This window comes from Rhinopithecus roxellana, chromosome 19 (assembly GCF_007565055.1).
Source record: "Rhinopithecus roxellana isolate Shanxi Qingling chromosome 19, ASM756505v1, whole genome shotgun sequence".
Classification (NCBI taxonomy): Eukaryota; Metazoa; Chordata; class Mammalia; order Primates; family Cercopithecidae; genus Rhinopithecus; species Rhinopithecus roxellana.
The window spans coordinates 3423771-3450759 of NC_044567.1; the positions used below are offsets into that span (position 1 = coordinate 3423771).

General features: G+C 54.4%; 1 protein-coding gene across 4 annotated transcripts; it reads left to right on the forward strand.

Moving 5' to 3' along the window:
• Window positions 1-1052: 1052 nt before the first annotated feature.
• Window positions 1053-26989, forward strand: CACNB1 (calcium voltage-gated channel auxiliary subunit beta 1). 4 transcript variants are annotated; one of them, XM_030923107.1, is made up of 14 exons: window positions 1053-1344; window positions 3801-3887; window positions 7119-7238; window positions 12828-12950; window positions 13499-13635; window positions 13856-13932; window positions 14324-14478; window positions 15551-15631; window positions 16034-16092; window positions 16271-16380; window positions 16539-16690; window positions 22444-22539; window positions 22990-23175; window positions 25142-26989. In XM_030923107.1, exons 1-14 carry the CDS (start codon window positions 1261-1263, stop codon window positions 25604-25606), a joined length of 1932 nt encoding a protein of 643 aa, XP_030778967.1. In that variant the 5' UTR covers window positions 1053-1260; the 3' UTR covers window positions 25607-26989. The 4 variants fall into 4 exon arrangements, with proteins under 4 accessions (XP_030778967.1, XP_030778968.1, XP_010377626.1 ...); XM_030923108.1 differs by lacking the exon at window positions 14324-14478 and adding an exon at window positions 15267-15286; XM_010379324.1 differs by lacking the exon at window positions 25142-26989 and having other exon boundaries at window positions 22990-23389.

The window sequence follows — 26989 nt, forward strand, 5'->3', positions numbered from 1 at the left end:
GAGGGAATGGGTCCTCCTGTCATGGCTGACCCCTTCATTGAAACTTACAGCTTCTCCAAACACCCTAGCAATTCATTTAATTCCCTCATCCTCCCAGTAATCTCAGGTGACACAGACTCCACAGTACCAGCAACCACATTTTATAGGAGAGGAGAAAACTGGTGCTTAGAGAGGTGATTTGTCCAGGGCTATACAACCAGAAACAGCCTGAGCCAAATTGGCACCAAGGTCTATTGCCCAGAATCTCCTATTCCTCCTCTCTCCACCTGTCATGATGGGTGGAGTCCAGACCTTGGATGTTTGTCCCTAAATCAGGGGTAAAGGTGGAGCAATTCTAGGTCAAAGGTCATGAGATCTGATTTTACCAGCCTCTTCTTTCTCGGCTCCATATTGCTTCCTCTTTTCTCATCCAACAGCAGGGACTTCGCCCAGCCCCATTCATGGCCTTTTGGAAGAGCGGGTCAGGGGTGGGGGGGTGTATCCTAGTGACCGATTAGGGCAGAACTCCTGGACCCCTGGGATTTCTTTTGCTGTCGCTGTTGGAGACCCTCCCCATCTCAGCCTCAGCCTCCCACCGGCAGCCCCAGAGCCATGTTGGAGGGGGAGAGGCTTTTCTGTTTGGTTTGAGGCAGCCTGGGCCCCGCACTGGGTAGAAAGGAGTTAAAGCCAGGTCCCAGGATCACCGGGACCGGGAAGTTCCGGTGGCCCAAACAGGAGTGGGTTGGGGGGACCCGCAGGAAGATAGGTTTGAGACAAAAGGGGGGCGGTGCTAGCCATGCCAATCCGCGCTTCATCCCCATCAGCGCTCGGCATCCAGTGGTAGACCGCCCCCCCACCCCTCCCCCAAGTATCCACGCCTAGTTTCTCCCTTCCCGCCCCAGCGGGCCGCCTGCACCCCACGGCCAGTCAGAGGCCCACCTGCGGCCCTCTAGAGCCGAGAGGCGCTTGCCTCCCAGCTTGTCGCACGCCCATTGTGTGGGCCGAGCCGGAGGAGGGGCTGGGAGGGGCGGGGCCGGGGTGGGCGGAGGGAGGGAGCGAGGGAGGGGCGCGGGGAGATGCTGAGCCTGCTGGGGAGGCGGCGGCGGCAGTGGAGAGAGCGGGAGGAGCGAGGGAAGGCAGGAAGGAGGCAGCCTAAGGCCGAGCTGGGTGGCTGGACCGGGTGCTGGCTGCGCCGCGCTGCTCTCGGCTCCCACGGCCTCTCCCATGCGCTGAGGGCGCCCGGCTGGGTCGGGCCGGCGGCGGGAGGGGAGGCTCCTCTCCATGGTCCAGAAGACCGGCATGTCCCGGGGCCCTTACCCACCCTCCCAGGAGATCCCCATGGAGGTCTTCGACCCCAGCCCGCAGGTGAGGCGTGGTGGCCCGGCCCGAGAGGAGGGGGCCGCTTCCACGGACAGTGTTGAGGTCGGCTCGAGAGGCGCGGGAGAGGAAGGGGTTATATGCCGGGCGCGAAGGGGAGAGGGATGCCTGCGCGTCCCCGATCCTTGCAGGTTGTGATTGATGGGCTCTGGGCCTGGGGCTGGGTGGCGATGCTGCGGAGAGGGGAGGGGGCGGGTGGGCTGCCTGTCACCCTCGCCTCCTTGTCTCCCCCGCGTCAAGGTTCCTGCCGCTTGGGCAGCAGCTTCAGTGGGCTGAGCGTAGGGGTGCTGGTGCTGGTGGGATCTGGGCCTTGAGAAGCGGAGGTTGAAGGAGGCTAGAAAGCGAGCCAGGCAAGGGGGGCGACGCAGAGCACGCTCGGGGGCGCCAGGCGGGTGTGGGTGGGGCGGGGGTGGCACGAGGAGATGGCCGAGGCGATGGTCAGAGGGCGGTGCCAAATGCAAACAGGCCTTCAAAGCCGCAGACACTGGTTCTTGAGGGTGGAGAAAGGGGCAACTCCGGGCGAGGTCCCCTCCCAGCCACCTGGGCTCCATCTCCATGTTGGACCTGCTCCCCTCCCCCCACACCCACGTTGACTTACCCCACCCCCACCCCCGCCCCGAAAACGCCTCCAAAGTTTGGAAAGTTGGATGGATGCCAACTCACTGCCCGGGAAGGGGAAGAGCTGTTTTACCTGGGGGAGGGGTCTACTTCTCCATCCCCACCCGCACACTTTTCTTACGCCCCTGGTAACCCCTAGGAAGTGGCAGTCTTGGGCGCGGTGGGTTCCCATGGGGTGACCAGCAGGCTCTGGGATGGTCGCGCCAGGGGATTTCTTTGGGACTGTCCTTCTCCAAGGATAGCATTAACTCTTCTGTTACTGTGGCCACCAGCTGTAACCACCATGATAATGTGACTGATAGGTATGTAGAGGGGTCAAGTCAGACCTAAAAATACCTTCCTCCACCCCAGGCCCCTTTGAGCCTGGGAGGCAGCTGACTGGGGCCTTCCTTTCAGCTGTCCCCTGTCCCTCTGAGTGCCACTCCCTTTGCCCAGCCTGGCAGTGCAGGGGGAGGGTGGTGTCCGGGATTCACTGGGGAATCCTCTTAGGTTTGTAGGGAGCATCAGAACTAGAGTTGGGGTATATGTCTGGTTTCAGAGAAGGGTGGGGAGAGGAGGATCTTGGAAAGGTTCCTAGATGCCCTCCTCTCCCATTTTCCATCCTTTTTCTTGTACCCTGATCCCAGCAGCCAAAGCCCCCAGTCTGGTCATGGCCCCTCCAGGTTCTTTGGCCAAAGAAGGTCTAGGATGGAGACCGAGAGCAGGGACTTGGAAGTCTGAGCCCTCACTCACTCTCCCCATTCTGGACTGGGCTGAGGCCAAGTGTGTGTGCGCCTACGAGATGGGGAGGGCCAGAAGGAGCTCTTCTTACAGGAGGCCTGGAAATACCTGACGCCCTTAACCTGAACGTGTTGCTTCCTGAATGGTCAGGCTGAGCCAGGAGCTGAGTCTGTGAGACTGAGCCAGTCTACCCGCTAGGGATCTGTGGGGCTGTGTCCTAGGCTCATGTGGGGCGGGGCCAAGGGACATTTAGATTGATGTAGCCTGATGGGTACTATGCACATGGGGCGTTGGCAGTGGCAGCTGGGGGCCACAGGGCAGAAGCTTCATCCCTCTTGCCTCCTTGGGGAGGGTTGTAGCTGCTGTGATTGTGAGAGGGGGAGCTGAGAAAAAGTCCTGTCTGGGCAAGGGATGAGAGTGGGGAGCAAAATCTGCCCCTATGGTGCCAGGGATCGAGCTGCATGTTTACTCTCCAAATACAGTTCCATGCCCCTACTCCCTCCCCAGAAATCTGGCTCTGAGTCTCCAAGAGAGCTGTCATCCCCTTCCTACTCTGTGAATAGCAAAGGAAGAGTTGGGCACAGGGGAGAAGCCAGGCTGGGCCCTGGGTTGGCAGTTCCTCCTCTCTGGGGGCCACCAACACAAACAGCCCTGCTCTGCTCCTGCGGAGGGGGAGTGGGGGGGACTTTCCCGCTCTCTCCCCCCACACACCCAGCACTGCCGGCTGCCTCTCCCTTCCTCGGAGGCCTCTGCAGCCTGCCCAGCATCTTAATTAGCTCTGCTGCCTAATGAGCCTCCAGCTTCTCCGTGCCTCCCCCATTCCCAGCCTCTCTAGCTTGGTTTGGGGGTTTCCATGTGGGCCTCTAGGGCTCTCTTGCATTGGTCCCCACTCCTGGCTGTGCTCTGGGTCCTCTCTATGAGGATGGGAGACCCTCCCTCCCCTTGGGCCGTACCACCTCAGGAGGAAGGTGCAGGGGGTTGGGGGTAGGGCTCTTCGGATCTGGGAATGCTGTTCCCAAGCTTGGCTGTAGTTCTGGGGCTGGCAAGATGAGGGTTGGGAAAGGGCCCTTCTGATTCTACTCTTGTTCCTTTCCTGGCCTCTCCAGGGCAAATACAGCAAGAGGAAAGGGCGATTCAAACGGTCGGATGGGAGCACGTCCTCAGATACCACATCCAACAGCTTTGTCCGCCAGGTAATGGGGAGGCTGGGCAGAGAGGAGGGAGGTGGCCTGTTGGTAGAGACCAGCATTGGTGAGCCAGGTCTGCGGTATTCTCCAGGCACCCTTCCCTGTGCCATTTGTCACCTTCCTGGAGCCACCCCATCACCCTGACACCCCATGACCTCTCCTGGATGTGCTGTCAGCTGCACCCACTCACTCAGCCCCCGCCCCTGCCCGGCCCCTCCCCCAGCACCAGGCACCCTCCCCTGCTGCCTGCTGGCCTGCGTCATCTCATTCAGGGACAGCCTGGCCTGCCTCCCTCTAGCTTGCTTCGGGCTGTCACCCACTCCCCCTGCCGGCTGTCTGCTTCCATGTCCTCCCCCAGAATCTGTGACAGGGTGGGGTGGAGGCAGTTCCTAGGAAAAGCAGAGCGAGGATGTTTGGGTCCCTGTAGTCCTGGTGAGGTCCTGGTCAGGGAAACACGCTCCTCACCTCAAGACATGACTATCTAAGAAACACAGAGAAAGGGTGATGGTGACGGGGATGGGGGTGGTTGAGGCATGAGGCTGTTGATTTTATAATAGAGAAGACAGTAGCCCAGCACCACTGCCTGAAAGGGTGTAACTGAGAATAGCTTTCTGGGGTCTCCTGTGCTCGGTCAGTAAGCGGCTGCTCTCATCTGTGTGTCAATCCTGGGCCGTCTTAGGCTCAGGGTGAGGCACCGAGAGAGGCATGTGGTTGCTATGACTACTTAGCAATTCACCAAAGCCTGGTACCCAAAAAAGGCGAGGGGGGCTTGGAATTAGACAAGGAAAAGGTGTGCATTGAAGAGGAAATGGGCAGGGCATTTGAGGGCAGAAGACAGCACAGAGGAGGGGTCCTCTGGAGATGAGCCCCTCCCTTCCACCTTGGGCCGGGAGCGAGAGTGATGCCAGGCAGATCCACCACTAATTAGAGTGAGGCCCTTCTTTCTGATTCTTCTGTCTCTACAGCACTTGGCACTTGTGAGCCTCAGTCTGACTTGGGAGCTTCGGGAAGGGGAGGCTTCATTCTAGTCTTTTCTAAGTATAGGAACAGACAGGAAGTCCTTTCTTCAATCACTCCCTCATCCCTCCTGTTGCAGGACTTGGCCAGGGCTAGGAAGAATGACACTGTGCTTTTATTGCCCCTCTTGGCAGAAAAGGACCTTGGCTCCTTCAGTGTTTGCCAACCCAGGGAGTCAGACCCCAGCCTCCAATTCTTCCTCCTTTTAGCTCCCCAGCTCTGATCCCCGGTAGGTGGTGGGGAGTGGTGGGGGAGCAGTCCTTGCCACATCTCTGAGCTAAATATACCCTAGCAGTTTGCACATGTAGCAACTCTGCTTGTAACCTGAGCCCCCGAGGGAACGGGCAGTTTGGGCCACCCCCTAGGCCAGCAGGGCCAGGCACTGAGGGCGCCGGGATGGAGGCGCCCAGCCGGACCCTGATGGTGGTGAGCTGGGGATGGAGTGGGGTGGCGGTGGGTAGAACAGCCTCTCAGGAAAGCTGGCGGAGGGCAGCCTTTCCTCCAGCCTGTCTCCATGCCTCCTCACTGTTTCCTGTCTTCTGCCATTTCTGATGTGTGCGTGTGTATGCGCATGCGTGTGTCTGCATATGTATATGTGTGCATGTGCCTATGTGCGCGTCCGCGTGCACCTGTGTGTCTGCATATGTGTGTGTGTGTCTGCCCGCACATGTGCGTCTGCATATGTGTGTGTCTGTGTGTGTGCATGTAACTGTGTGTGTGTTGGGTTGGTGAGTGTGCGCATGCGTGTGCCTGCGTGTGTGTTGGAGTTGGTGAGTGTGTGTGTGCATGCGCGTGCCCGCATGTGTGTTGGAGTCGATGAGTGCCTCTCTGCTAGTCTGTCTCCCTGTTTCCCTGGTTCTTTGACTCTGTGTGCTCCCATCAGGGTGGAGAGTGGGAGCTACGCTGGTTTTCTCTCCCTCCTTCATGCCTCTCACCCCACCCCAACCCTTCCCCTGTGGGTCTCCCATTTTCATGATTTGGCTGGGAAAGAGATGGGCAGCTGCACCAGCTAATGACCTGGGGCCCCTGGGGAGAGGCGGGACTTTGTCTTCTGTCTTTCCCAGGTCCCCTCCATGCCAAACTCATGGACATTCCTGGCCAAGTGACCCTTTTATACTCTCAGGAAAGAACCCCTTTATCTCTGCAGTCCTCTTCTTTTGCCACATAACCTCCTATGCCTTGTCCAACACCACCCCCACATAGTCACACGAATCCACACTTCCTTACTCCTGCCCTCACATGTCCCCCACCCTCAGGGTCATAGATGTCTGGGAGCCCCCCGCCAATACACTCGCATGTGGCTCTACGCATGCGGTCATATGTAGCCAACTATAGAGCGCACCCTCCTCCACACACTTGTACTTGCACATCCACGCACACACGTGAATAAGCACATGCATTCCCACTACCAGGTCTGTATGGGCGGCATGTGTCTTACACATATGTGTGCATCCCTAAAGGAGTCCCTTGTGCTCTGGGTTGGTCACCGTGGTCAAAGCCAGCTGCCTGGCACCCAGCAGCCTTCATCTCAGGGAAAGCCCTGTCCCATATCCTGCTCTTAACTTGCCTCTTCGGTCTGCACCAACCTGGAAATCTTGGGTTCTCTTGTGTCCTAGGAGAGCCTGAGGATTGGGGCTCTAAGTAGTGAAGTTTGATTATGGCAGTACCAGCTAAAGGAGCAGGGGAGGTAGGAGTCTATCTCCCTCTACCCTTGAACAGAAGCTGGCAAAATCTGTGGTGGCCCCATCCTGTGGAACAGGCCATCCGCAGCTGATAGTGCAGGGAGCTCAGGCCGAAGCTGGTGGCTGCAGTCCCTGGAATGGATGCCACTGGACCTCGGCTGAGTCTATCTCAGCGGGTGCTGGGGGCAGGGGAGGGAAGGAGCAGTGGGAGTAGAGACTCGTCCCTGGCATTCCTCCCTTGCCTTGTGCCCCTATCAGGTTCCCACCCCTCCCTGGGCCCCAAGCAGCTGTCCTTGGGCCTGCCTTCATCTCCTGCTTGCTGCTGTCACCCTCACTAGGGCCACACTTTCCCCAGGGGCCTGAGAAATCTCAGCTCCTTGTCCCTTCCACCTAATACCACCTTCTCTTAGCCCTTGTGGCGTCATGCTGGGCTGGCTGGGGTTTGAGGCATCCATGATGAGTGGCACCTCCATGCCTTCCCAGGCCCAGGAGCTGGGAGAGGCAGCAATGGCCCTGATCTGGCTCTCTGTATTTTCAGGGCTCAGCGGAGTCCTACACCAGCCGTCCATCGGACTCTGATGTATCTCTGGAGGAGGACCGGGAAGCCTTAAGGAAGGAAGCAGAGCGCCAGGCATTAGCGCAGCTCGAGAAGGCCAAGGTGAGAAAGATGTGGGAAGGGGCTGTGCTGGCATGATTTCCCTTGGCCATAGAGAGAGCCCGGGCAGACCCAGGGCCAAGTCTTCACCCAGCCACTTCCTAGTACCCCTGAACCTTGCGCCTCTGTCCTTCACCTGCACAATGTGGGCTATAATACCTGCCTGCTTATACAGTATAATAAGTATAATAAGTGCCTGTTATTATACTGTTTCCACACACAATAAAGGCTTGAGAAGTGCTAAAAATTTCTTTTTTTTTTTTGAGACGCAGTCTTGCTCTGTCACCCAGGCTGGAATGCAGTGGCGTGATCTCAGCTCACTGCAACCTCCGCCTCCCGAGTTCAAGTGATTCTCCTGTCTCAGCCTCCCGAATAGCTGGGATTACAGCATGCACCACCATGCCCGGCTAATTCTTGTATTTTCAGTAGAAACGCGGTTTTATCATGTTGGCCAGGCTAGTCTCAAACTCCTGACCTCAAGTGATCTGCCTGCCTCAGCCTCCCAAAGTGCTGGGATTACAGGCGTGAGCTACTGCGCTGGGACAGTGCTAAAATCTCCACGTCTTCCTGGAATCAAACTTCCTCTGGGCTGGAATCCTGGTCCTGACTCTTTTTTTTTTTCCTTTTTGTGAGACGGAGTTTCGCTTTTGTTGCCCAGGCTAGAGTGCAATGGCACGATCTCGACACACTGCAACCTCCCTTTCCCGGGTTCAAGCAATTCTCCTGCCTCAGCCTCCCGAGTAGCTGGGATTACAGGCATGCGCCACCACGCCTGGCTAATTTTGTATTTTTAGTAGAGACGGGATTACTCCATGTTGGTCAGGCTGGTCTTGAACTCCCGATCTCAGGTGATCAGCCAGCCTCAGTCTTCCAAAGTGCTGCGATTACAGGCTCTGGTCCTGACTCTTAATAGCTGTGTGATCTTAGGAAATTCACATTAAAAGGAAGATAATAATACCACTTAACTTCAGAGGATTTTTTATTTTTGTGATGAATATAAATGAGAGAATATGTGTGAAGCATGTAACATGGTACCTGGAACACTAAATGGTCATTACTGTCATTATTGTTTTTTTTTTTAATTTAATTTTAGCCGGGCGCAGTGGCTCAAGCCTATAATCCCAGCACTTCGGGAGGCCGAGACGGGCGGATCACAAGGTCAGGAGATCGAGACCATCCTGGCTAACCCGGTGAAACCCCGTCTCTACTAAAAAATACCAAAAAAGAAACTAGCTGGGTGAGGTGGCGGGCACCTATAGTCCCAGCTACTCGGGAGGCTGAGGCAGGAGAACGGCGTGAACCCGAAAGGCGGAGCTTGCAGTGAGCTGAGATCCGGCCACTGCACTCCAGTTTGGGCGACAGAGCGAGACTCCATCTCAAAAAAAAAAAAAAAAAATTTAATTTTAGACCAGGTTCAGTGGCTCATGCCTGTAATCCCAGCACTTTGGGAGACTGGGTTGGGCAGATCACTTGAGGTCAGGAGTTCGAGACCAGCTTGGGCAACATGGTGAAACCCCGTCTCTACTAAAAATACAAAACTTAGCTGGGTGTGGTGGCGTACACTCTAATCCCAGTTACTCAGGAGGCTGAGGCACCAGAATCGCTTGAACTCAGAAGGCGGAGACTGGAGTGAGCCGAGATTGCACCACTGCACTCCAGCCTGGGCAACAGAGCGAGACTCTGTCTCAAAAAACATAATAATAAATAAATTTAAATATTAATTATTTTTTATGAGACAGGATCTCGCTCTGTCGCTCAGGCTGAGTGTAGTGGCGTGATCATGGATCACTGGAGGCTTGACCTCCCAGGCTCAAGTGATCCTCCCATCTCAGCCTCCCGAGTAGCTGGAACTATAGAGGCATACCACCACACCTGGCTGATTTTTTATTTTTTGTAGAGATGGGATCTTGCTATGTTGCCCAGGCTAGTCTTGAACTCCTGGGTGCAAGTGATCCTCCTGCCTCGGCCTCCCAAAGTGCTAGGATTACAGGCATGAGCCACTGTGCCCAGTCCCTTTTATTTATTTATTTTTGAGATAGAGTCTCTCACTGCCGCCCAGGCTGGGGTGCAGCGGTGCGATCTCAGCTCACTGCAGCCTCCGTCTCCCAGGTTCAATTGATTCTCCTTGACTCAGCCTCCCAAATAGCTGGGGTGCAGCGGTGCGATCTCAGCTCATTGCAGCCTCCGTCTCCCAGGTTCAGTTGATTCTCCTTGACTCAGCCTCCCAAATAGCTGGGATTATAGGTGCCTGCCACCATGCCCGGCTAATTTTTTTTCTATTTTTAGTAGAGACGGGGTTTCACCATGTTGGCCAGGCTGGTCTCAAACTCCTGACCTCATGATCCACCCGCCTTGGCTTCCCAAAGTGCTAGGATTACAGGCGTAAGCCACCGTTCCCAGCTGCCCCTTTTATTTTTTAAAAACAGGCAGGGTTGGCTGGGTGCGGTGGCTCACATCTGTAATCCTAGCACTTTGGGAGGCTGAGGTAGGCGATCGCCTGAGGTCGGGCATTTGAGACCAGCCTGACCAACATGGAGAAACCCCGTCTCTACTAAAAATACAAAAATTAGCCGGGCATGGTGGTACATGCCTGTAATCCCAGCTACTTGGGAGGCTGAGGCAGGAGAATCGCTTGAACCAAGGAGGCAGAGGTTGTGGTGAGCCGAGATTGCGCCATTGCACTCCACCCTGGGCAACAAGAGCAAAACTCCGTTTCAAAATAAACAAACAAAAAACGGACAGGATGTCACTATATTGCTCAGGCTGGTCTCAGACTCCTGGCCTCAAGCCAGTATTGTTATTACAGGTGTGAGCCACTGTGCCTGGCTGCTATTATTATTATTATTATTATTATTATTAATTTTTTATTTTATTTTATTTTTTTTGAGACAGAGTCTTGCTCCATTGCCCAGGCTGGAGTGCAATGGTGTGATCTCTGCTCACTGCAACCTCCGCCCCCCCGGATTCAAGTGATTCTCCTGCCTCAGCCTCCTGAGTAGCTGGGATTACAGGTGTGTGCCACCACGCCCGGCTAAGTTTTGTATTTTTAGGAGAGACTGGGTTTCACCATGTTGGTCAGGCCGATCTTGAACTCCTGACTTCATGATCCACCTGCCTCAGCCTTTCAGTGTTGGGATTACAGGTGTGAGCCACTGCACCCGGCCTGTTACTATTAGTTTATTTATTTATTTTGTTTTGTTTTTGAGATGGAGTTTTGCTCTTGTTGCCAGGGCTGGAGTGCAATAGCACCATTTCAGCTCACTGCAACCTCCACCCCCCAGGTTCAAGCGTTTCTGCTGCTTCAGCCTTCCAAATAGCCAATATTACATGCATGTGCCACCACGCCATGCTAATTTTGTATTTTTAGTAGAGATGGAGTTTCACCATGTTAGTCATGGCTGGTCTCGAACTTTTGACCTCAAGTGATCCACCTGCCTTGCCCTCCCAAAGTGCTGGGATTACAGGAGTGAGCCACCATGCCCGGCCTGCTATTATTATTATTTTTTCTGGGTTTCGCTGTGGGCCTTCCCACCCCCAACCCTTTTCATTCCTCAGTGCCTCGCCTCTACCCTGAGAGGGCTGAATTCCACATTTTGCTTTCTTGCTTTTTATAGTAAAAGTTAATATCCAGGCCGGGCGCGGTGGCTCAAGCCTGTAATCCCAGCACTTTGGGAGGCCGAGACGGGTGGATCACGAGGTCAGGAGATCGAGACCATCCCGGCTAACACGGTGAAACCCCGTCTCCACTAAAAAATACAAAGAGGCCGGGCGCGGTGGCTCAAGCCTGTAATCCCAGCACTTTGGGAGGCCGAGACGGGCGGATCACGAGGTCAGGAGATCGAGACCATCCTGGCTAACACGGTGAAACCCCGTCTCTACTAAAAAATACAAAAAACTAGCCGGGCGACGAGGCGGGCGCCTGTAGTCCCAACTACTCGGGAGGCTGAGACAGGAGAATGGCGTGAACCCGGGAGGCGGAGCTTGCAGTGAGCTGAGAGCCGGCCACTGCACTCCAGCCTTGGTGGCAGAGCAAGACTCCGTCTCAAAAAAAAAAAAAAAAAAAAAAAAAAAAAAAAAAAAAAAAAAATACAAAGAACTAGCTGGGCGAGGTGGCGGGCGCCTGTAGTCCCAGCTACTCGGGAGGCTGAGGCAGGAGAATGGCGTAAACCCGGGAGGCGGAGCTTGCAGTGAGCTGAGATCCGGCCACTGCACTCCAGCCCCGGCGACAGAGCGAGACTCCGTCTCAAAAAAAAAAAAAAAAAGTTAATATCCATGGAGAAAACCACACAAGCCAATTCAGTATACTTTTTTTTTTTTTTTTTTGACGGAGTCTCACTCTGTCATCCAGTCTGAAGTGTAGTGGCATGATCTTGGCCCACTGCAACCTCTGCTGCCCGAGTTCAAGTAATTCTCCTGCCTCAGCCTCCCAAGTAGCTGGGATTACAGGCATCTGCCACTGCACCCAGCTAATTTTTGTATTTTTAGTAGCAACGGGGTTTTACCATGTTGGCCAGGCTGCCCTTGAACTCCTGACCTCATGATCCACCTGCCTCTGCCTCTCAGAATGCTAGGATTACAGGCGTGAGCCACTGTGCCCAGCCTTTTTTTTTTTTTTCAGACAGAGTCTTGCTCTGTCGCCCAGGCTAGAGTGCAGTGGTGCCATCTCGCTCACTGCAACTTCTGCCTCCTGAGTTCAAATGATTCTTATGCCTCAGCCTCCTGAGTAACTGGGATTACAGGTGTATGCCACCACGCCCAGCTAATTTTTTTGTATTTTTAGTAGACACAGAGTTTCACCATGTGACCAGGCTGGTCTCAAACTCCTGGTCTCAAGTGATCCACCTGCTTAGGCCTCCCAAAGTGTCAGTATACATTTTGTTGTTGTTTTGAAATGGAGTCTTGCCCTGTCGTCCAGGCTGGAGTGCAGTGACACGACCTTGGCTCACTGCAACCTCTGCCTTCCAGGTTCAAACAATTCTCCTGCCTCAGCCTCCTGAGTAGCTGGGATTATAGGCACCCACCACCACACCTGGCTAATTTTGTATTTTTAGTAGAGACGGGGTTTCACCATGTTGTTCAGGCTGGTCTCGGACTCCTGATGTCAGATGATCCACCTACTGTATGCTGGGAATACGGGTGTGAGCCACCACACCCTGCCCGTGTCCATATACATTTCTTTTTTTTTTTTTTGAGACGGAGTCTCACTCTGTCTCCGGGGCTGGAGTGCAGTGGCCTGATCTCAGCTCACTGCAAGCTCCGCCTCCCAGGTTCACGCCATTCTCCTGCCTCAGCCTCCCGAGTAGCTGGGACTACAGGCGCCCGCCACCTCGCCTGGCTAGTTTTTTGTATTTTTTAGTAGAGACGGGGTTTCACAGTGTTAGCCAGGATGGTCTCGATCTCCTGACCTCGTGATCTGCCCGTCTCGGCCTCCCGAAGTGCTGGGGTTACAGGCTTGAGCCACCGCGCCCGGCCTACATTTCAATGAACAGTTACAATGCAGACATCCAGGTAACCACCACCCTTGTCAGGAAGTTGTACATTACATTGTGGTTTACCCTCTAGTTGCCATTTTCCCCTGTGTGCCTCCTCTAGACCAAGCCAGTGGCGTTTGCCGTGCGGACAAATGTGGGCTACAATCCGTCTCCGGGAGATGAGGTGCCTGTGCAGGGAGTGGCCATTACCTTTGAGCCCAAAGACTTCCTGCACATCAAGGAGGTGAGTATCTGGAGGGAGAGCAAGGGAGTGGGTGCCAGGAGACAGGCAGCCAGAGTGCTAGTGGACAAAAGACTTCTGAGCCAAGCAGAGCCGGGCTGAATCTGCTGTGTGACCTTAGACAAACCTCTCCACCTCTCTGAGCCTCTTAATTTTCTACTGGAAAAATGGGGTGGTAAAGCTTAGGTCAGAAGGTTGTTGGGTTTGTCAGGGGGCCCGAACTGGTGTGGCGGTGTGCCAGGGACATGCAGGTATCTGCATTTACTCAAGTGGCCTTTCTAGAGTAGGGTGGACACATGGGGAGAAGAAGGACTCTCAGAATTGCACGGGGCTGGTGGCAGGGTGGTCCATGGCCAGAAAGCATACTGGTCCTGGAGTTGTCCTGAGAATTGGCAGCTCCATTCAGAGGCTGGAGCCGGGGCTGGGGATCTTTGAGGGTGCCACCCCTGGGCAGGGAGGCGAGTCTGGCCGTTTCCCCTGGAGAGTGACTGCTAGCTTGCCCCTGCAGGTTCCCTCTTGCTCTTTCCATCTACCTGCCATGTTCTTTGCAGAAATACAATAATGACTGGTGGATTGGGCGGCTGGTGAAGGAGGGCTGTGAGGTTGGCTTCATTCCCAGCCCCGTCAAACTGGACAGCCTTCGCCTGCTGCAGGAACAGAAGCTGCGCCAGAACCGCCTCAGCTCCAGGTGTCTGGGTGGGGCAGGGGAAGGGGGTGCTGCCAACCCCAGGAGAGGCCATACAGCCTGGACTAGGCCTCAGTGGTTGCCCCTGGCCCTGAGGGCACAGAGCTGCCTGTAGCATCACCAGTGGGGCTGGAGCACCTCCAGGGGTGCCCCATGTGAGAGGATGAGATCCCCCCACACCCACCTCTTTGCTCACAAGCTCGGTTTGCCTTTGCCCACACAGCAAATCAGGCGATAACTCCAGTTCCAGTCTGGGAGATGTGGTGACTGGCACCCGCCGCCCCACACCCCCTGCCAGTGGTAAGAACCATCGCCATGCAGGGGGTTGGGGAGGAGCTCCTGGGTGGGGTGGTCTCCCAACTCCCTGACTCCTCCTTTCCCTGCAGTAGGAAACACCCCAATCCTGAGTCCCCCAAGCACATGCAATGGTTCCCCCTCCATGAAGAGTAGGGTACCCCTCAAGCTGGGCCTGTCATGTCTCTCCTCTCCCCTTTCTTTGGTAGCTCCATCTCTCTGCCTGATTCCCCTGCCCCGTCCCCATTCATTTCTCCCAGCCCTGTTCCATTCACCTCTTCTTCTTTCTTTTTTCCCCATCCCCATCCCTGCGTTCTGTACTTGTGTCTCCACGGTCATCTCACTCCTTCTCCCCACCTCGCCTCCCTCCTCCCTCTCTCCTGACTCTCCGGTCCAGGTAATGAAATGACTAACTTAGCCTTTGAACTAGACCCCCTAGAGTTAGAGGAGGAAGAGGCCGAGCTTGGTGAGCAGAGTGGCTCTGCCAAGACTAGTGTCAGCAGTGTCACCACCCCGCCACCCCATGGCAAACGCATCCCCTTCTTTAAGAAGGTAATTCTCACTGTGTTCTTGCAAAAGGTGGGGGAGTCAGGGCCAGTACTTTGGTGGAGGAAAGGGGGCTGTAATGGATTCAGATGTGGTCTGTTCTGTGGGCATCAGGGCTTCCTGCTGAGGTGGAGGGAAGGGTAGCATGGGTACATCCCCCTCCGCACACAACTCCGCCCTGGCCCGATCTCCAGGAAGGAGATCTTGCCCCTGGAAGGTTGCCCCCACACCTGGGGCAGCAGGGTTTGGTGGTCATGAACCGTGACCTCTCCCCTCACTCCTAGGGGCCTGCTCCGGTGTTGGTATCTATCCTGGCATGTGAAGCAGGGCATGGGATGGCATTCCTTCTTTGCCCTTTTTTGACTGGGTGGGCACATAGTGGATGGAGGGGACTGCTGACTGCAAAGCAAGACAGTTAAGGGAACCCTTAAAATGGGCAGGTTGGCATGCACTCGGGGCAGGAGGTGGGCACCAAGGTAGGGGCTGTCAACCTCACCAGCTCTTTTCCAAGACCCAGAAGAGGGTAGGATATGTCTGAATATTCCCACATCCACTGGACTGTCAGTCCTGCTCCCAACCCTGATCCAGGGCCACCTCTGGCTCCCCCTTGGCGTGGGGTCCCATTCCCCATCTCTGGCTCTGTCTGTCACTAACACGCATGCCCTGTTATCTCTCCTCGTCTGCCCGGCTCTCCCTCCCTCTCTTGTCCTGGCTCTTGCCTTGCCCTCTGCCCCTGCCTGGGTCCCCTTCCCTCTCTCCTCCCCCTTCCCTCTCTTGGCAATCTCTGGACCCAGCCAAACAGAAGCAGAAGTCGGTGAGTATCACAGCTTTCTGTGTCCTCCTCCCCACTCCCTGGGATGAGCTAGGGGGACCTTCTAACACCCATTCCCACATCTGCCCCCCATTTCCCCCACCTTTCCTGGTTCTCCCTGGCCATCCCTCCCCATCCCCACCCTGATCCCCACATCTGGGCTCTGGGACAGGGTGGGGGAAGGCTGCATGGGGGAGCCTGGCATCTGGGGGAGAGGATCTAATATCATCTCCACTTTGGGGTTTCCCCTCCCTGCTTGCCCCCCAGGCAGAGCATGTGCCCCCCTATGACGTGGTGCCTTCCATGAGGCCCATCATCCTGGTGGGACCGTCGCTCAAGGGCTACGAGGTAGGAGTCCCTAGAGGGGAGTGGACGCAGAGGGGCCTTAGAAAGATCTTCAGACCCCAGAGAGATCCCCTAGAAGGGCCCAAATCCCAAGGCATCTTCCCTGGAGGGCTACAGACCTTCAGAGAGAACCCCCAGGGGGCCTAACCCACAGGAAGACCCACACAGAGGAGCCCCGTCCCCCCAAGAAACCCCCAGAAGAGTCCTCCCAGAGATGGCACTTACAGGGACCTTTGGAACCAGAGACCCCAGTGGAGACCCCTCAGACCCAGACCCCCGCCCGCCATAAAGTCCTGTTCAGAAGAAAGTGGAACGTGAGGGTACAAATACCCAACTGCTCAGAGTCTGAGTGGCTTTAAATGCCTGCCTTCTCCTCCCTCCCTCCCCACAAACCCCCACCCCCAGGTTACAGACATGATGCAGAAAGCTTTATTTGACTTCTTGAAGCATCGGTTTGATGGCAGGTAAGACCCTGGGAGCTGCTCCTCGCACCTGCCATTGCTCTCTGCTGCTGGGGATGGGCAGGATGTCTTGAATCACAATCCTGGGACTGAGGAACAGAAGGCGGGCCTGGAACTGGGGAGTGGGCAGGGCATTCCAGCCCACCCTGATCCCTGACTCCCCTCTTGCCCCATTCCCCAGGATCTCCATCACTCGTGTGACGGCAGACATTTCTCTGGCTAAGCGCTCAGTTCTCAACAACCCCAGCAAACACATCATCATTGAGCGCTCCAACACACGCTCCAGCTTGGGTGAGCCCACCCCTGCTGTCTTTACTCACCCTTTCTGGGCTGGACGTGGGAGGGGTGGGAGTTAGTGGGCAGGGCCATCTCCAGAAGCGTTCCCTCCACCTACTACCTCCTGGGAGGCCACCTGACATTCCCCCATCCACATGACTCCGTGCCCCCAGCTGAGGTGCAGAGTGAAATCGAGCGAATCTTCGAGCTGGCCCGGACCCTTCAGTTGGTTGCTCTGGATGCTGACACCATCAACCACCCCGCCCAGCTGTCCAAGACCTCGCTGGCCCCCATCATTGTTTACATCAAGATCACCTCTCCCAAGGTGGGTGCAGGAGCCTGACCCTGGCCGGGACAGCATGGTTTAAAAGGAGCGCTCTGGAGTCGGGCTGCTTGGGTTTAAATCCCAGCTCCATGGCTTACTAATTGTGTGACTTAATCTACCCGAGTCTTAGTTTCCTTCTCTGTAAAGCTCCATGGTAGTGTCAAGTGTTTCAACCTCATATAAATGTATAGCACTTAGCAAATGGTCTGATACAACACGTTATAGCTATTATTTACTATTATTAGGGTCATGCAGACCAGTCCCCTGTCTCCACTCTGATTGACCTCCCACCCTTGGACTGAAAGAATTCTGTGCTTTCTGTTCCAGTGCCACCAGCTACTTGGCAGTTGGGAGGTCTTTCTTTTCTTCTTCTTCTTTTTTTTTTTTTAAAGTCAGGGTCTTGCTCTGTCACCCAGGCTGGAATGCAGTGGTGCGATCATGGTTCACTGCAGCCTCTACCTCCTGGGCTAAAGCGATCCTCCCACCTCAGCCTCCCAAGTAGCTGGGACTAGTGGGTAGGTGTCCACTACCATGCCTAGCTAATATTTGTATTTTTTAGAGACAGGATCTAGCTGTGTTGCCCAGTTGCTTTACTCTCTCGATATCAACCCTTTTTGCTGCAGTGTCCTCATTTGGACTTTGATAGAGGGGGAATCTGCAGGAAGGCCGCCTTACTTTTTCCTTGTATTGCAGCACCATTGACTTTCCCTTCTAGATGCCAGTGGGGATCTGAGAAACATGGAGGAAGAGTTGAGGTGAAGGATTTGAAGTTAGAAGACAGCATGGGCTTGAAATTCTAGCTCTGATTGATTTACGTATTGATTTATTGTTACCGTTGGTTTTTCTTATTGAACTTGGAAACTTGGGGGAATTATTTAGCCTCTGATTCTCTACTTCTTCACCTATAAAGTGGGGTTATAATCCCTCTCGCGTTATTGTTGAGAGGAATGGTGTAAGCAGCTCAGTATACTCTCTGATTTATGTATTTGTTTTTTTTTGAGACGGAGTCTCGCTTGTCACCCAGACTGGAGTGCAGTGGCGCGATCTCGGCTCACTGCAAGCTCCACCTCCTGGGTTCACGCCATTCTCCTGCCTCAGCCTCCTGAGTAGCTGGGACTACAGGCGCCTGCAACCACACCCGGCTAACTTTTTGTATTTTTATTATTTTATTTTATTTTATTTTATTTTATTTTTGGTGAGACGGAGTCTCGCTCTGTCGCCCAGGCTGGAGTGCAGTGGCCAGATCTCAGCTCACTGCAAGCTCCACCTCCCAGGTTTACGCCATTCTCCTGCCTCAGCCTCCCGAGTAGCTGGGACTACAGGTGCCCGCCACCTCGCCCGGCTAGATTTTTTTTGTATTTTTAGTAGAGACGGGGTTTCACCGTGTTAGCCAGGATGATCTCGATCTCCTGACCTCGTCATCCGCCCGTCTCGGCCTCCCAAAGTGCTGGGATTACAGGCTTGAGCCACCGCGCCCAGCCTATTTTATTTATTTATTTATTTATTTGAGATGGAGTCTCGCTCTGTCGCCCAGGCTGGAGTGCAGTGGCACAATCTCGGCTCACTGCGAGCTCCGCCTCCTGGGTTCAGGCCATTCTCCTGCCTCAGCCTCCCGAGTAGCTAGGACTACAGGCACCTGCCACCATGCCTGGCTAATTTTTTGTATTTTTAGTAGAGATGGGGTTTCACCGTGTTAGCCAGGATGGTCTCAATCTCCTGACCTCGTTCGTGATCTGCCCACCTTGGCCTCCCAAAGTGCTGGGATTACAGGCATGAGCCACCGCGACTGGCCTACTCTCTGATTTATGAGGGCAGCCGGTAGTAGTAACCATTATCATCCCATGAGCTGAGCTCCCTGGACCAGTTACTTAACTTTTTTTTTTTCTTTTTTTGAGACAGAGTCTTGCTCTGTCACCCAGGCTGGAGTGCAGTGGTGCGATCTCACTCACTACAGCCTCCGCCTCCCAGGTTCAAGCAATTCTTGTGCCTCAGTCTCCTGAGTAGCTGGGGTTAGGATTATGGGCACACACCACCACACCTGGCTTTTTTTTTTTTTTTTTTTTTTGAGACAGAGTCTCGCTCTGTGACTCAGGCTGGAGTGCAGTGGTGCAATGTTGCTCACTGCAACCTCCGCCTCAAGTAATTCGCCTGCCTCAGCCTCCTGAGTAACTGGGACTACAGGCGCACGCCACCACACCCGGCTAATTTTTGTATTTTTGGTAGAGACGGGGTTTCACCATGTTGGTCAGGTTGGTCTTGAACTCCTGACCTTGTGATCCGCTGTCCTCGGCCTCCCAAAGTGCTAGGATTACAGGTGTGAGCCACTGGTCCCGGCCATACCTGGCTAATTTTTGTATTTTTAGTAGAAACAGGTTTTCACCATGTTGGCCAGGCTGGTCTCAAACTCCTGACCTAGTGATTCTCCTGCCTCAGCCTCCCTAAGTGCTGGGATTACAGGTGTGAGCCACTGCACCCAGCCGACTTAACCTTTCTAAGTCCTAATGTTTCTAATGAGATAAAGGGGATGATGGGATTTAAGTACTTCCTGAGGGGAGTTGAAAGGACCAAATGAGATAATGGATGCAAAAACACTGAACTAGAAAGTAACCAATGCTTCCATTTCCCCCACTGAGGTTAAGAGGAGGGACTCTGGAACCAGGCAGCCTGGACTTCTACTCCAGGGCTGTCACTTACTGGTGCTGTGTTCCTTTGGCAAGTGGCCAAACATCTCTATGCCTTGGTTTCCTCATCTGCAGCATAGGCATACTGGGTTTGTGAAGATTAAATAAATGAGTTAATCATGAAAAATGCTTGGTATTGGGCCAGGCACGATGGCTCACGCCTGTAATCTCAGCACCTTGGGAGACCGAGGCCGGTGGATTGCCTGAGCTATAGAATTCAAGACCAGCCTGGGCAACATGGTGAAACCCTGCCTCTACTAAAACTCAAAAAATTAGCTGGGCACGGTGGTGGGCGCCTGTAATTCCAGCTACTCAGGAGGCTGAGGCACAAGAATTGCTTGAACCCAGGAGGCAGAGGTTGGAGTGAGCCGAGATCGCACCAGTGCAGTCTAGCCTGGGTGACAGAGCAAGACTCTGTCTTATAAATAAATAAATAAATATTATTGGTATCCCAGAACTATATCTGTTCCATTTTGTAAAAAGATTTTTATTTTCAAATAATTTCAGATTTACAGAAGTGTGGCAAGAATAGCATCCAAAAAAATCTTATGTTTTGAATGTTCTTCACCAAGATTCACTAATTTTTTAACAGCTTTATTGAGGTAGAATTCCCATACCATTAAATTCAGCCATTTAAAGTCTATAAGCCGGGCTTGGTGGCTCATACCTGTAATCCCAGCACTTTCGGAGGCTGAGGCAGGTGGATCACTTGAGCTCGGGAGTTGGAGACCAGCCTGGGCAACATGGCAAGACCCTGTCTCTATTAAAAAATAAAAAATAAATTAAGTGTACAGTCTAATTTTTTTCAGATTCACTAATTTTGAAAAATTTGCTTTCATCTCTCTCTCTTTTTTTTTTTGGAACAAAGTCTCGCTCTGCCACCCAGGCTGGAGAGCAGTGGTGTGATCTTGGCTTACTACAATCTCCGCCTCCCAGGTTCAAGTGATTCTCCTGCCTCAGCCTCTCAAGCAGCTGGGATTACAGGCACCCACCACCACGCCTGGCTAATTTTTGTATTTTCAGTTGAGACAGAGTTTCACCATGTTGGCCAGGCTGGTCTCAAACTCCTGACCTCAAGTGATCCACCCGCCTCAGCCTCCCAAAGTGCTGGGATTACAGGCGTGAGCCACCATGCCTGGCCTATATTGTGTTTCTTGAGAACAACATCAGTATCTTACACAACCATGATGCAATTGTAAAATTCAAGAATTGTTTCTAAAATACAGCCCGTATTAGTTTTTTTTTTTTTTGAGATAGGGTCTCACTCTGGCTGCCCAGGCTGGAGTGCAGTGATGCAATCTTGGCTCACTGCAACCTCTGCCTCCCTAGTTCAAGCAATTCTGCTTCAGCCTCCTGAGTAGCTGGGATTACAGGCACCTGCCACCATACCCAACTAATTTTTGTATTTTTAGTAGAGACGGGGTTTTGCCATGTTGGCCTGGCTGGTCTCAAACTCCTGACCTCAGGTGATCCATCCGCTTCTGCCTCCCAAAGTGCTGGGATTACAGGCGTGAGCCACTGTGCGCGGCATAGAATGCCCCTCATGGCAACATTTCCCCCAATCCAGGAACCAACCCAGGATCACGTGTTGCCTGTTTTTTTTTAGACAGAGTCCTGCTCTGTTGCCCAGGCTAGAGTGCAGTGGCACGATCTCGGCTCATCTAAACCTCTGCCTCCTGAGGTCAAGTGATTTTCATGCCTCAGCCTCCAGAGTAGCTGGGACTACAGGCATATGCCACCACGCCAAGCTAATTTTTGTATTATTATTTTTTAATAAAGACAGGGTTTCACCATGTTGGCCAGGCTGATCTTGAACTCCTGGCCTCAGGTGATCCACCCGCCTCAGCCTCCCAAAGTGCTGGGATTACAGGTGTGAGCCACAGCGCCCGGCCTCGTTTTCTTTTTCTTTTTTTGAGATAGCGTCTCACTCTATCGCCCAGGCTGGAGTACAGTGGTGTGATCTAGGCTCACTGCAAGCTCCGCCTCCCAGGTTCATGCCATTCTCCTGCCTCAGCCTCTTGACTAGTTGGGACTACAGGCGCCCGCCACCACGCCCGGCTAATGTTTTGTATTTTTAGTAGAGATGGGGTTTCACCATGTTAGCCAGGATGGTCTCGATCTCCTGACCTCGTGATCTGCCCACCTCCGCCACCCAAAGTGCTGGTATTACAGGCGTGAGCCACCATGCCCGGCCGGCCTAGTTTTCTTTAATCTGGAAGGGTTCCTCAGCCTTTCTTGAATTTTCCAGAGACTGACATTTAGGCAGAGTACAGGACAGCTATTTTGTAGACTGTCTGTCCCTCAGTGTGGGTTTGTGTGATTGTTCCTCATGATTAGTTTCAGGTTTTGCATTATTATAATTATGGTTGTTGTTGTTGAGATGAGAATGATAACAGAAATGTTATCAGGACTAAATTGATCACGTGAAAAGCACAGAACAATGCTGGTATGTAGCAAGTGCCTCATAAAGGAAGACTATCGTTGCTGTTGTTAATATAGAGGGTGTGACTGGGCTCGGTGGCTCATGCCTATAATCCCAGCACTTTGAGAGGCTGAGGCAGGCAGATCACTTGAGGCCAGGAGTTTGAGACCAGCCTGGGCAACATATACAAAAAAATTTTAAAAAATTAGCGGGATATGGTGGCACGTGCCTGTAACCCTAGTTCCTCAGGAGGCTAGGTTGAGGACTTGCTTGAGTCCAGGGTATAGTGAACTATGATCACACCACTGCACTTCAGCCTGGGTGACAGAGCGAGAACCAGTCTCTAAAATAAAAATAAAAAAAGGAGGGTGGGCAGGCCTACAAACAAGGTTAGAGAAGTTGGGAAGAAGAATCACTACCCTTCATATAGCCTCTAAGGAAGTCTGGTATGAGACTAGGAGAGGGCCTGAGCCCTAGACATAGGGCTGCTGAGGTCATTTCTGCAGAGGTGCCCAGGGCTGAGAGTTATGGAGCATTCAAGGGCCCTGACACTGGCTCTCCATGCTGATCCAACCAGGACCCGCCTCTCTGACTGGGTGCATTGCCTGAGTCCCTCTAGCTCCTCTTCCTTTTCTCCCTCCCCAAACCAGGTACTTCAGAGGCTCATCAAGTCCCGAGGAAAGTCTCAGTCCAAACACCTCAACGTCCAAATAGCGGCCTCGGAAAAGCTGGCACAGTGCCCCCCTGTGAGTGCCTAGATCCCGCGGAAGGGAATGGAGGGACGACATTTGGGTTGCCCTGGTTTCCTCTGGCCTACATGAGAGACAGAGTGACCAGGAACACCTGGGTCAGGCCTGTAGATGCAAACTGGTCTTCCGGGAAGAGCGCAGGTCCGTCAGTCAAAGACTGGGTTCAAGCCCCAGAAGCACCCTTCTCCGTGGAGAGTCAAGTCCTGTCTCCCAGCCTTGGTTGCCTTATCTCTAGAATAAGGGAGTTGGACTGAGTGCCAAAACTTCTTGCAGTTCTGCCAATCTGTAGATCTGAGAGCCCTCCTTCCCTTCTTTCACATCCAGAGGCCTCTTTTTAACCTTGTCCTTCAATCCCTTGGCTCTACCCACTGCACCCAGGCCACACCCTCAACCCCCTTGGCCACGCCCCACTCATCCCAGCCCTGCCCCCTAACCCCACCTTTACAGGAAATGTTTGACATCATCCTGGACGAGAACCAATTGGAGGATGCCTGCGAGCACCTGGCCGAGTACTTGGAAGCCTATTGGAAGGCCACACATCCGCCCAGCAGCACGCCACCCAATCCACTGCTGAACCGCACCATGGCTACCGCAGCCCTGGCTGCCAGCCCTGCCCCTGTCTCCAACCTCCAGGTACAGGTGCTCACCTCGCTCAGGAGAAACCTCAGCTTCTGGGGCGGGCTGGAGTCCTCGCAGCGGGACAGCGCGGTGCCCCAGGAGCAGGAACATGCCATGTAGTGGGCGCCCTTCCCGTCTTCCCTCCCGCTCTGGGGTCGGAACTGGAGTGCAGGGAACATGGAGGAGGAAGGGAAGAGCTTTATTTTGTAAAAAAACGTGATGAGCGGCAGCTTCTGGTGTCTGTGGTTTTTGATGGGTCTGGGGCTTCTGGTGCTGTCTTCCTGGGCCTGGTGCCATAGGACCGCATCTGCTGCCCGCTGGATATGAGGCCTGATGGGAGCGCTTTTAAGACAAGGGGCGGCCGGGCGCGGTGGCTCAAGCCTGTAATCCCAGCACTTTGGGAGGCCAAGACGGGCGGATCACGAGGTCAGGAGATCGAGACCATCCTGGCTAACACGGTGAAACCCCGTCTCTACTAACAATACAAAAAACTAGCCGGGCGAGGTGGTGGGCGCCTGTAGTCCCAGCTACTTGGGAGGCTGAGGCAGGAGAATGGCGGGAACCCGGGAGGCGGAGCTTGCAGTGAGCTGGGATCGGGCCACTGCACTCCAGCCTGGGCCACAGAGCGAAACTCCGTCTCAAAAAAAAAAAAAAAAAAAAAAAAGACAAGGGGCTAGGAAGGACATGCGAGGAAGACTGATAAACTAATTCGCTGGACTCCACACCCTTTTTAGACCCAACAGAGCAGAGGCCCTCAGAGCCAGGGAAACCTACGTTAAACCTGGACTCTCCCTCCCTAGAGCCCTGACTCTACACGGCCCCTCAAGAAGGACCCAGAATATGGCATCTTCTATGACTTGATGCTGAACTTTCCACCATTCTCCCAGTTAAAGTCCAGGAAAGGCCCTCCCGTGGGAGACCCATCCTGCCTTGCCCTCCTCCCATGGGAGCCACAGCCCACCTCTTGATTCCACACCATTAAGTGTAAGGTTCTAAGAGCCAGAAGAAACCCATGAAATCATTCTAGACTAGCTTTCAAATTTGTTTTCAGAACAGAGCCCATTTGTTCAATGAATCTTATGTGGAAGCTGAGGATGTAGATAATACATCCTTGCTTTGCCCTGAGGGAGCCAGGGGAATGGCCTTCCCTCCACCTCCATGGGGACCCGTGAAGCACTTCTGTGCCGTCCCCACCCAACCCCACCCCAGATCTCTAGGTTACAGTTTGGAAACTGCTGCTCAGGTCTAACCCCCGTCACATTACAACCAAGACATGAAGCCACAGAGAGGGGAACTGTTTGCGCAGGGTCACACAGCTTGACATGGCAGGGGAGGGACTGGAACCTCTCTTGAGCCCCACCTCCATGTGACATTTGGTGATGAGGATACTGGGTCACCTCTCCATCTTCACTAGGAGGGGGAGACCCAGCAGCCTTCCCCAGCTTGGTGCTTTGAGTCCTTGTTGGGGGCAGGGGAGGAATCCCATCAGCCTTGGAAACAGTGTCATCTGACTAGGGAATGGTGGGAGAAGCATGGGGTTCTGGAAGCCTAAGATTGGGGTCTGGTGTGGGTGGAAGAAGCCAGGGTCAGCAAGTTTTAGCTGAAATCCCGTTAATATATTTGGAAAACCAAAGGCAATGACTAACCCAATCAACCACTAATGAGTGGCAATACTGAGCTGTTAATGATGATTAACCCCAAGATAGCATTAATGACCTGCACCGGGAAGCGGTGACTCATAGCTCACGGCTGTCGGCCATGAAGGTCGGGTGCCCCCTGTCTGGAGAGAGGAGCAAATGCCCTGAGGTCTGTCCTCTGGCGGGGCTCCAGAGCCATTTGTCCCCGGGGCCCCTCCCCTAGAGCCAGCACCCTCTTCATCCAGGCCGGACCTCTTAATGCTGTCACTAACTTGCCTTGCTTTGTTGTGTTTTTCTCACCCCTGCTTGATCTGCATGGTGTGTGCTGTCCGTCTGCTAACCAGGGACCCTACCTTGCTTCCGGGGACCAGCCGCTGGAACGGGCCACCGGGGAGCACGCCAGCGTGCACGAGTACCCAGGGGAGCTGGGCCAGCCCCCAGGCCTTTACCCCAGCAGCCACCCACCAGGCCGGGCAGGCACACTACGGGCACTGTCCCGCCAAGACACTTTTGATGCCGAGACCCCCGGCAGCCGAAACTCTGCCTACACAGAGCTGGGAGACTCATGTGTGGACATGGAGACTGACCCCTCAGAGGGGCCAGGGCTTGGAGACCCTGCAGGGGGCGGCACCCCCCCAGCCCGACAGGGATCCTGGGAGGACGAGGAAGAAGACTATGAGGAAGAGCTGACCGACAACCGGAACCGGGGCCGGAATAAGGCCCGCTACTGCGCTGAGGGTGGGGGTCCAGTTTTGGGGCGCAACAAGAATGAGCTGGAGGGCTGGGGACGAGGCGTCTACATCCGCTGAGAGGCAGGGGCCACAGGGCGGGAGGAAGGGCTCTGAGCCCAGGGGAGGGGAGGGGAGGGAGCGAGGGGCTCACACCCAACATGTATTCGCCTCCAGGGGGCGCTGTCTCCCTCCTTTCAGATGCCTTTGCTCAAAGCTTGGGGTTTCTTCGGCGTTATCATCCCAGCTCCCGGGAGGCCCTTAAGCCCCAGCTATCGGTTTTTACCTGCCTGTTGCGGATGGATGGGGGATACCCACTTTTCTGAAGTGTCCCCTTTCTCCCATCTTAAGGGGCTTTCCTCCCCCGCCCTCCTAGAGAAAAGGTGCACTTCCTTAACTCTTTCTACTCGGGGCCCTAAGTGACGGTCCTAAGTGGGATGGCTCTCCTTCTCCCAAGCTGCAGTACTGGGGAAGGGCTGGGCGCTTTTCCTGGAAAGGGAGGCCACAGATTCTTTCCCATGGGGCTCTCTTCCCCAGACCCCAGATCCAGGGTCCCTCACCCTGCCTGCCCCTTCCTCCCAGCTTCCTGGCAGCATCGTCTGGTCGGTGAAAGCTACAGCATGGACACCCCCTGGGGAGCTTGTCTGGGGAGGGTTCTGGGTGGAAGCTGGCAGGCATACAAAACCCTCTACCCTCCGTGGCCATGGCAACGTCCAGGGCCCAGAACCTTGAAGAGTGAGCAGCTGAGGTGCTGCTCCCCACCCCCCACCTCCATACCTCAGCCTTTGCCTACCCCAGGAATGAGCTTGGCCTCCAACATCCCTTGCCTGCTGCCATTAGAAGAGGGGGCCCCTCTGCATCTGAGCCCCCCATCCCTGTGCCACCTGGGTGTGGAGCCCATGGAACACTCTGGTCCGCCTCATTTTAAACCAAAAAACTGCTCCTTCACCCTCACCCTGAGGCCCTAGGGGAGAGGACCCATGGGTTGGTGCCCAGGGGTTTCCTTGGGACTTCGGATCTCCTCTGGGGGGCTTGGCTGCTGCTGTTGCTGCTCTGTATTTGCCTCTTGTGATTCTGTTTGTTACCCATGTTCACTTCCCCCAGGAGACCCCCTCCCCTGGGGCATCCCTCTGCCTTGGAATCCCTGTAGCCCAGCAGCCCTGCCCCTCCCCAGCATCCCAGCTGGGCCAGAGAGAGCCGACTGTGCCAACAAGGACTGGGCCCTGCCCGGCTGCCCGCCTCAGGGATGGGCACCTCATGCCTGTCTCACCACCTCCTGTGCCAATGTCCTACCCTCCACCTGGGGGTGGGGTGCAGCTTCCACTTACTGATTAGAAGACACCACTGCCCACCTTTTCCCCCTCCCTGTCTGGTGTCCTGTGCCCCCATCTGTCTGTCTATATTTGTCTGTACTCCCCTAGGAGAAGTATTTTGCCATATATAAAACCACTGTCCTGTCCTTTG

Excerpts from the sequence above, each read along its gene's own strand:
- CACNB1 (XM_030923107.1), top strand. The coding sequence starts at position 1,261 with ATGGTCCAGAAGACCGGCATGTCCCGGGGCCCTTACCCACCCTCCCAG. Across the intron at positions 12,951-13,498 it reads ACTTCCTGCACATCAAGGAG|AAATACAATAATGACTGGTG; the intron begins GTGAGTATCTGG and ends TGTTCTTTGCAG. Across the intron at positions 16,691-22,443 it reads TCAAGATCACCTCTCCCAAG|GTACTTCAGAGGCTCATCAA; the intron begins GTGGGTGCAGGA and ends TCCCCAAACCAG.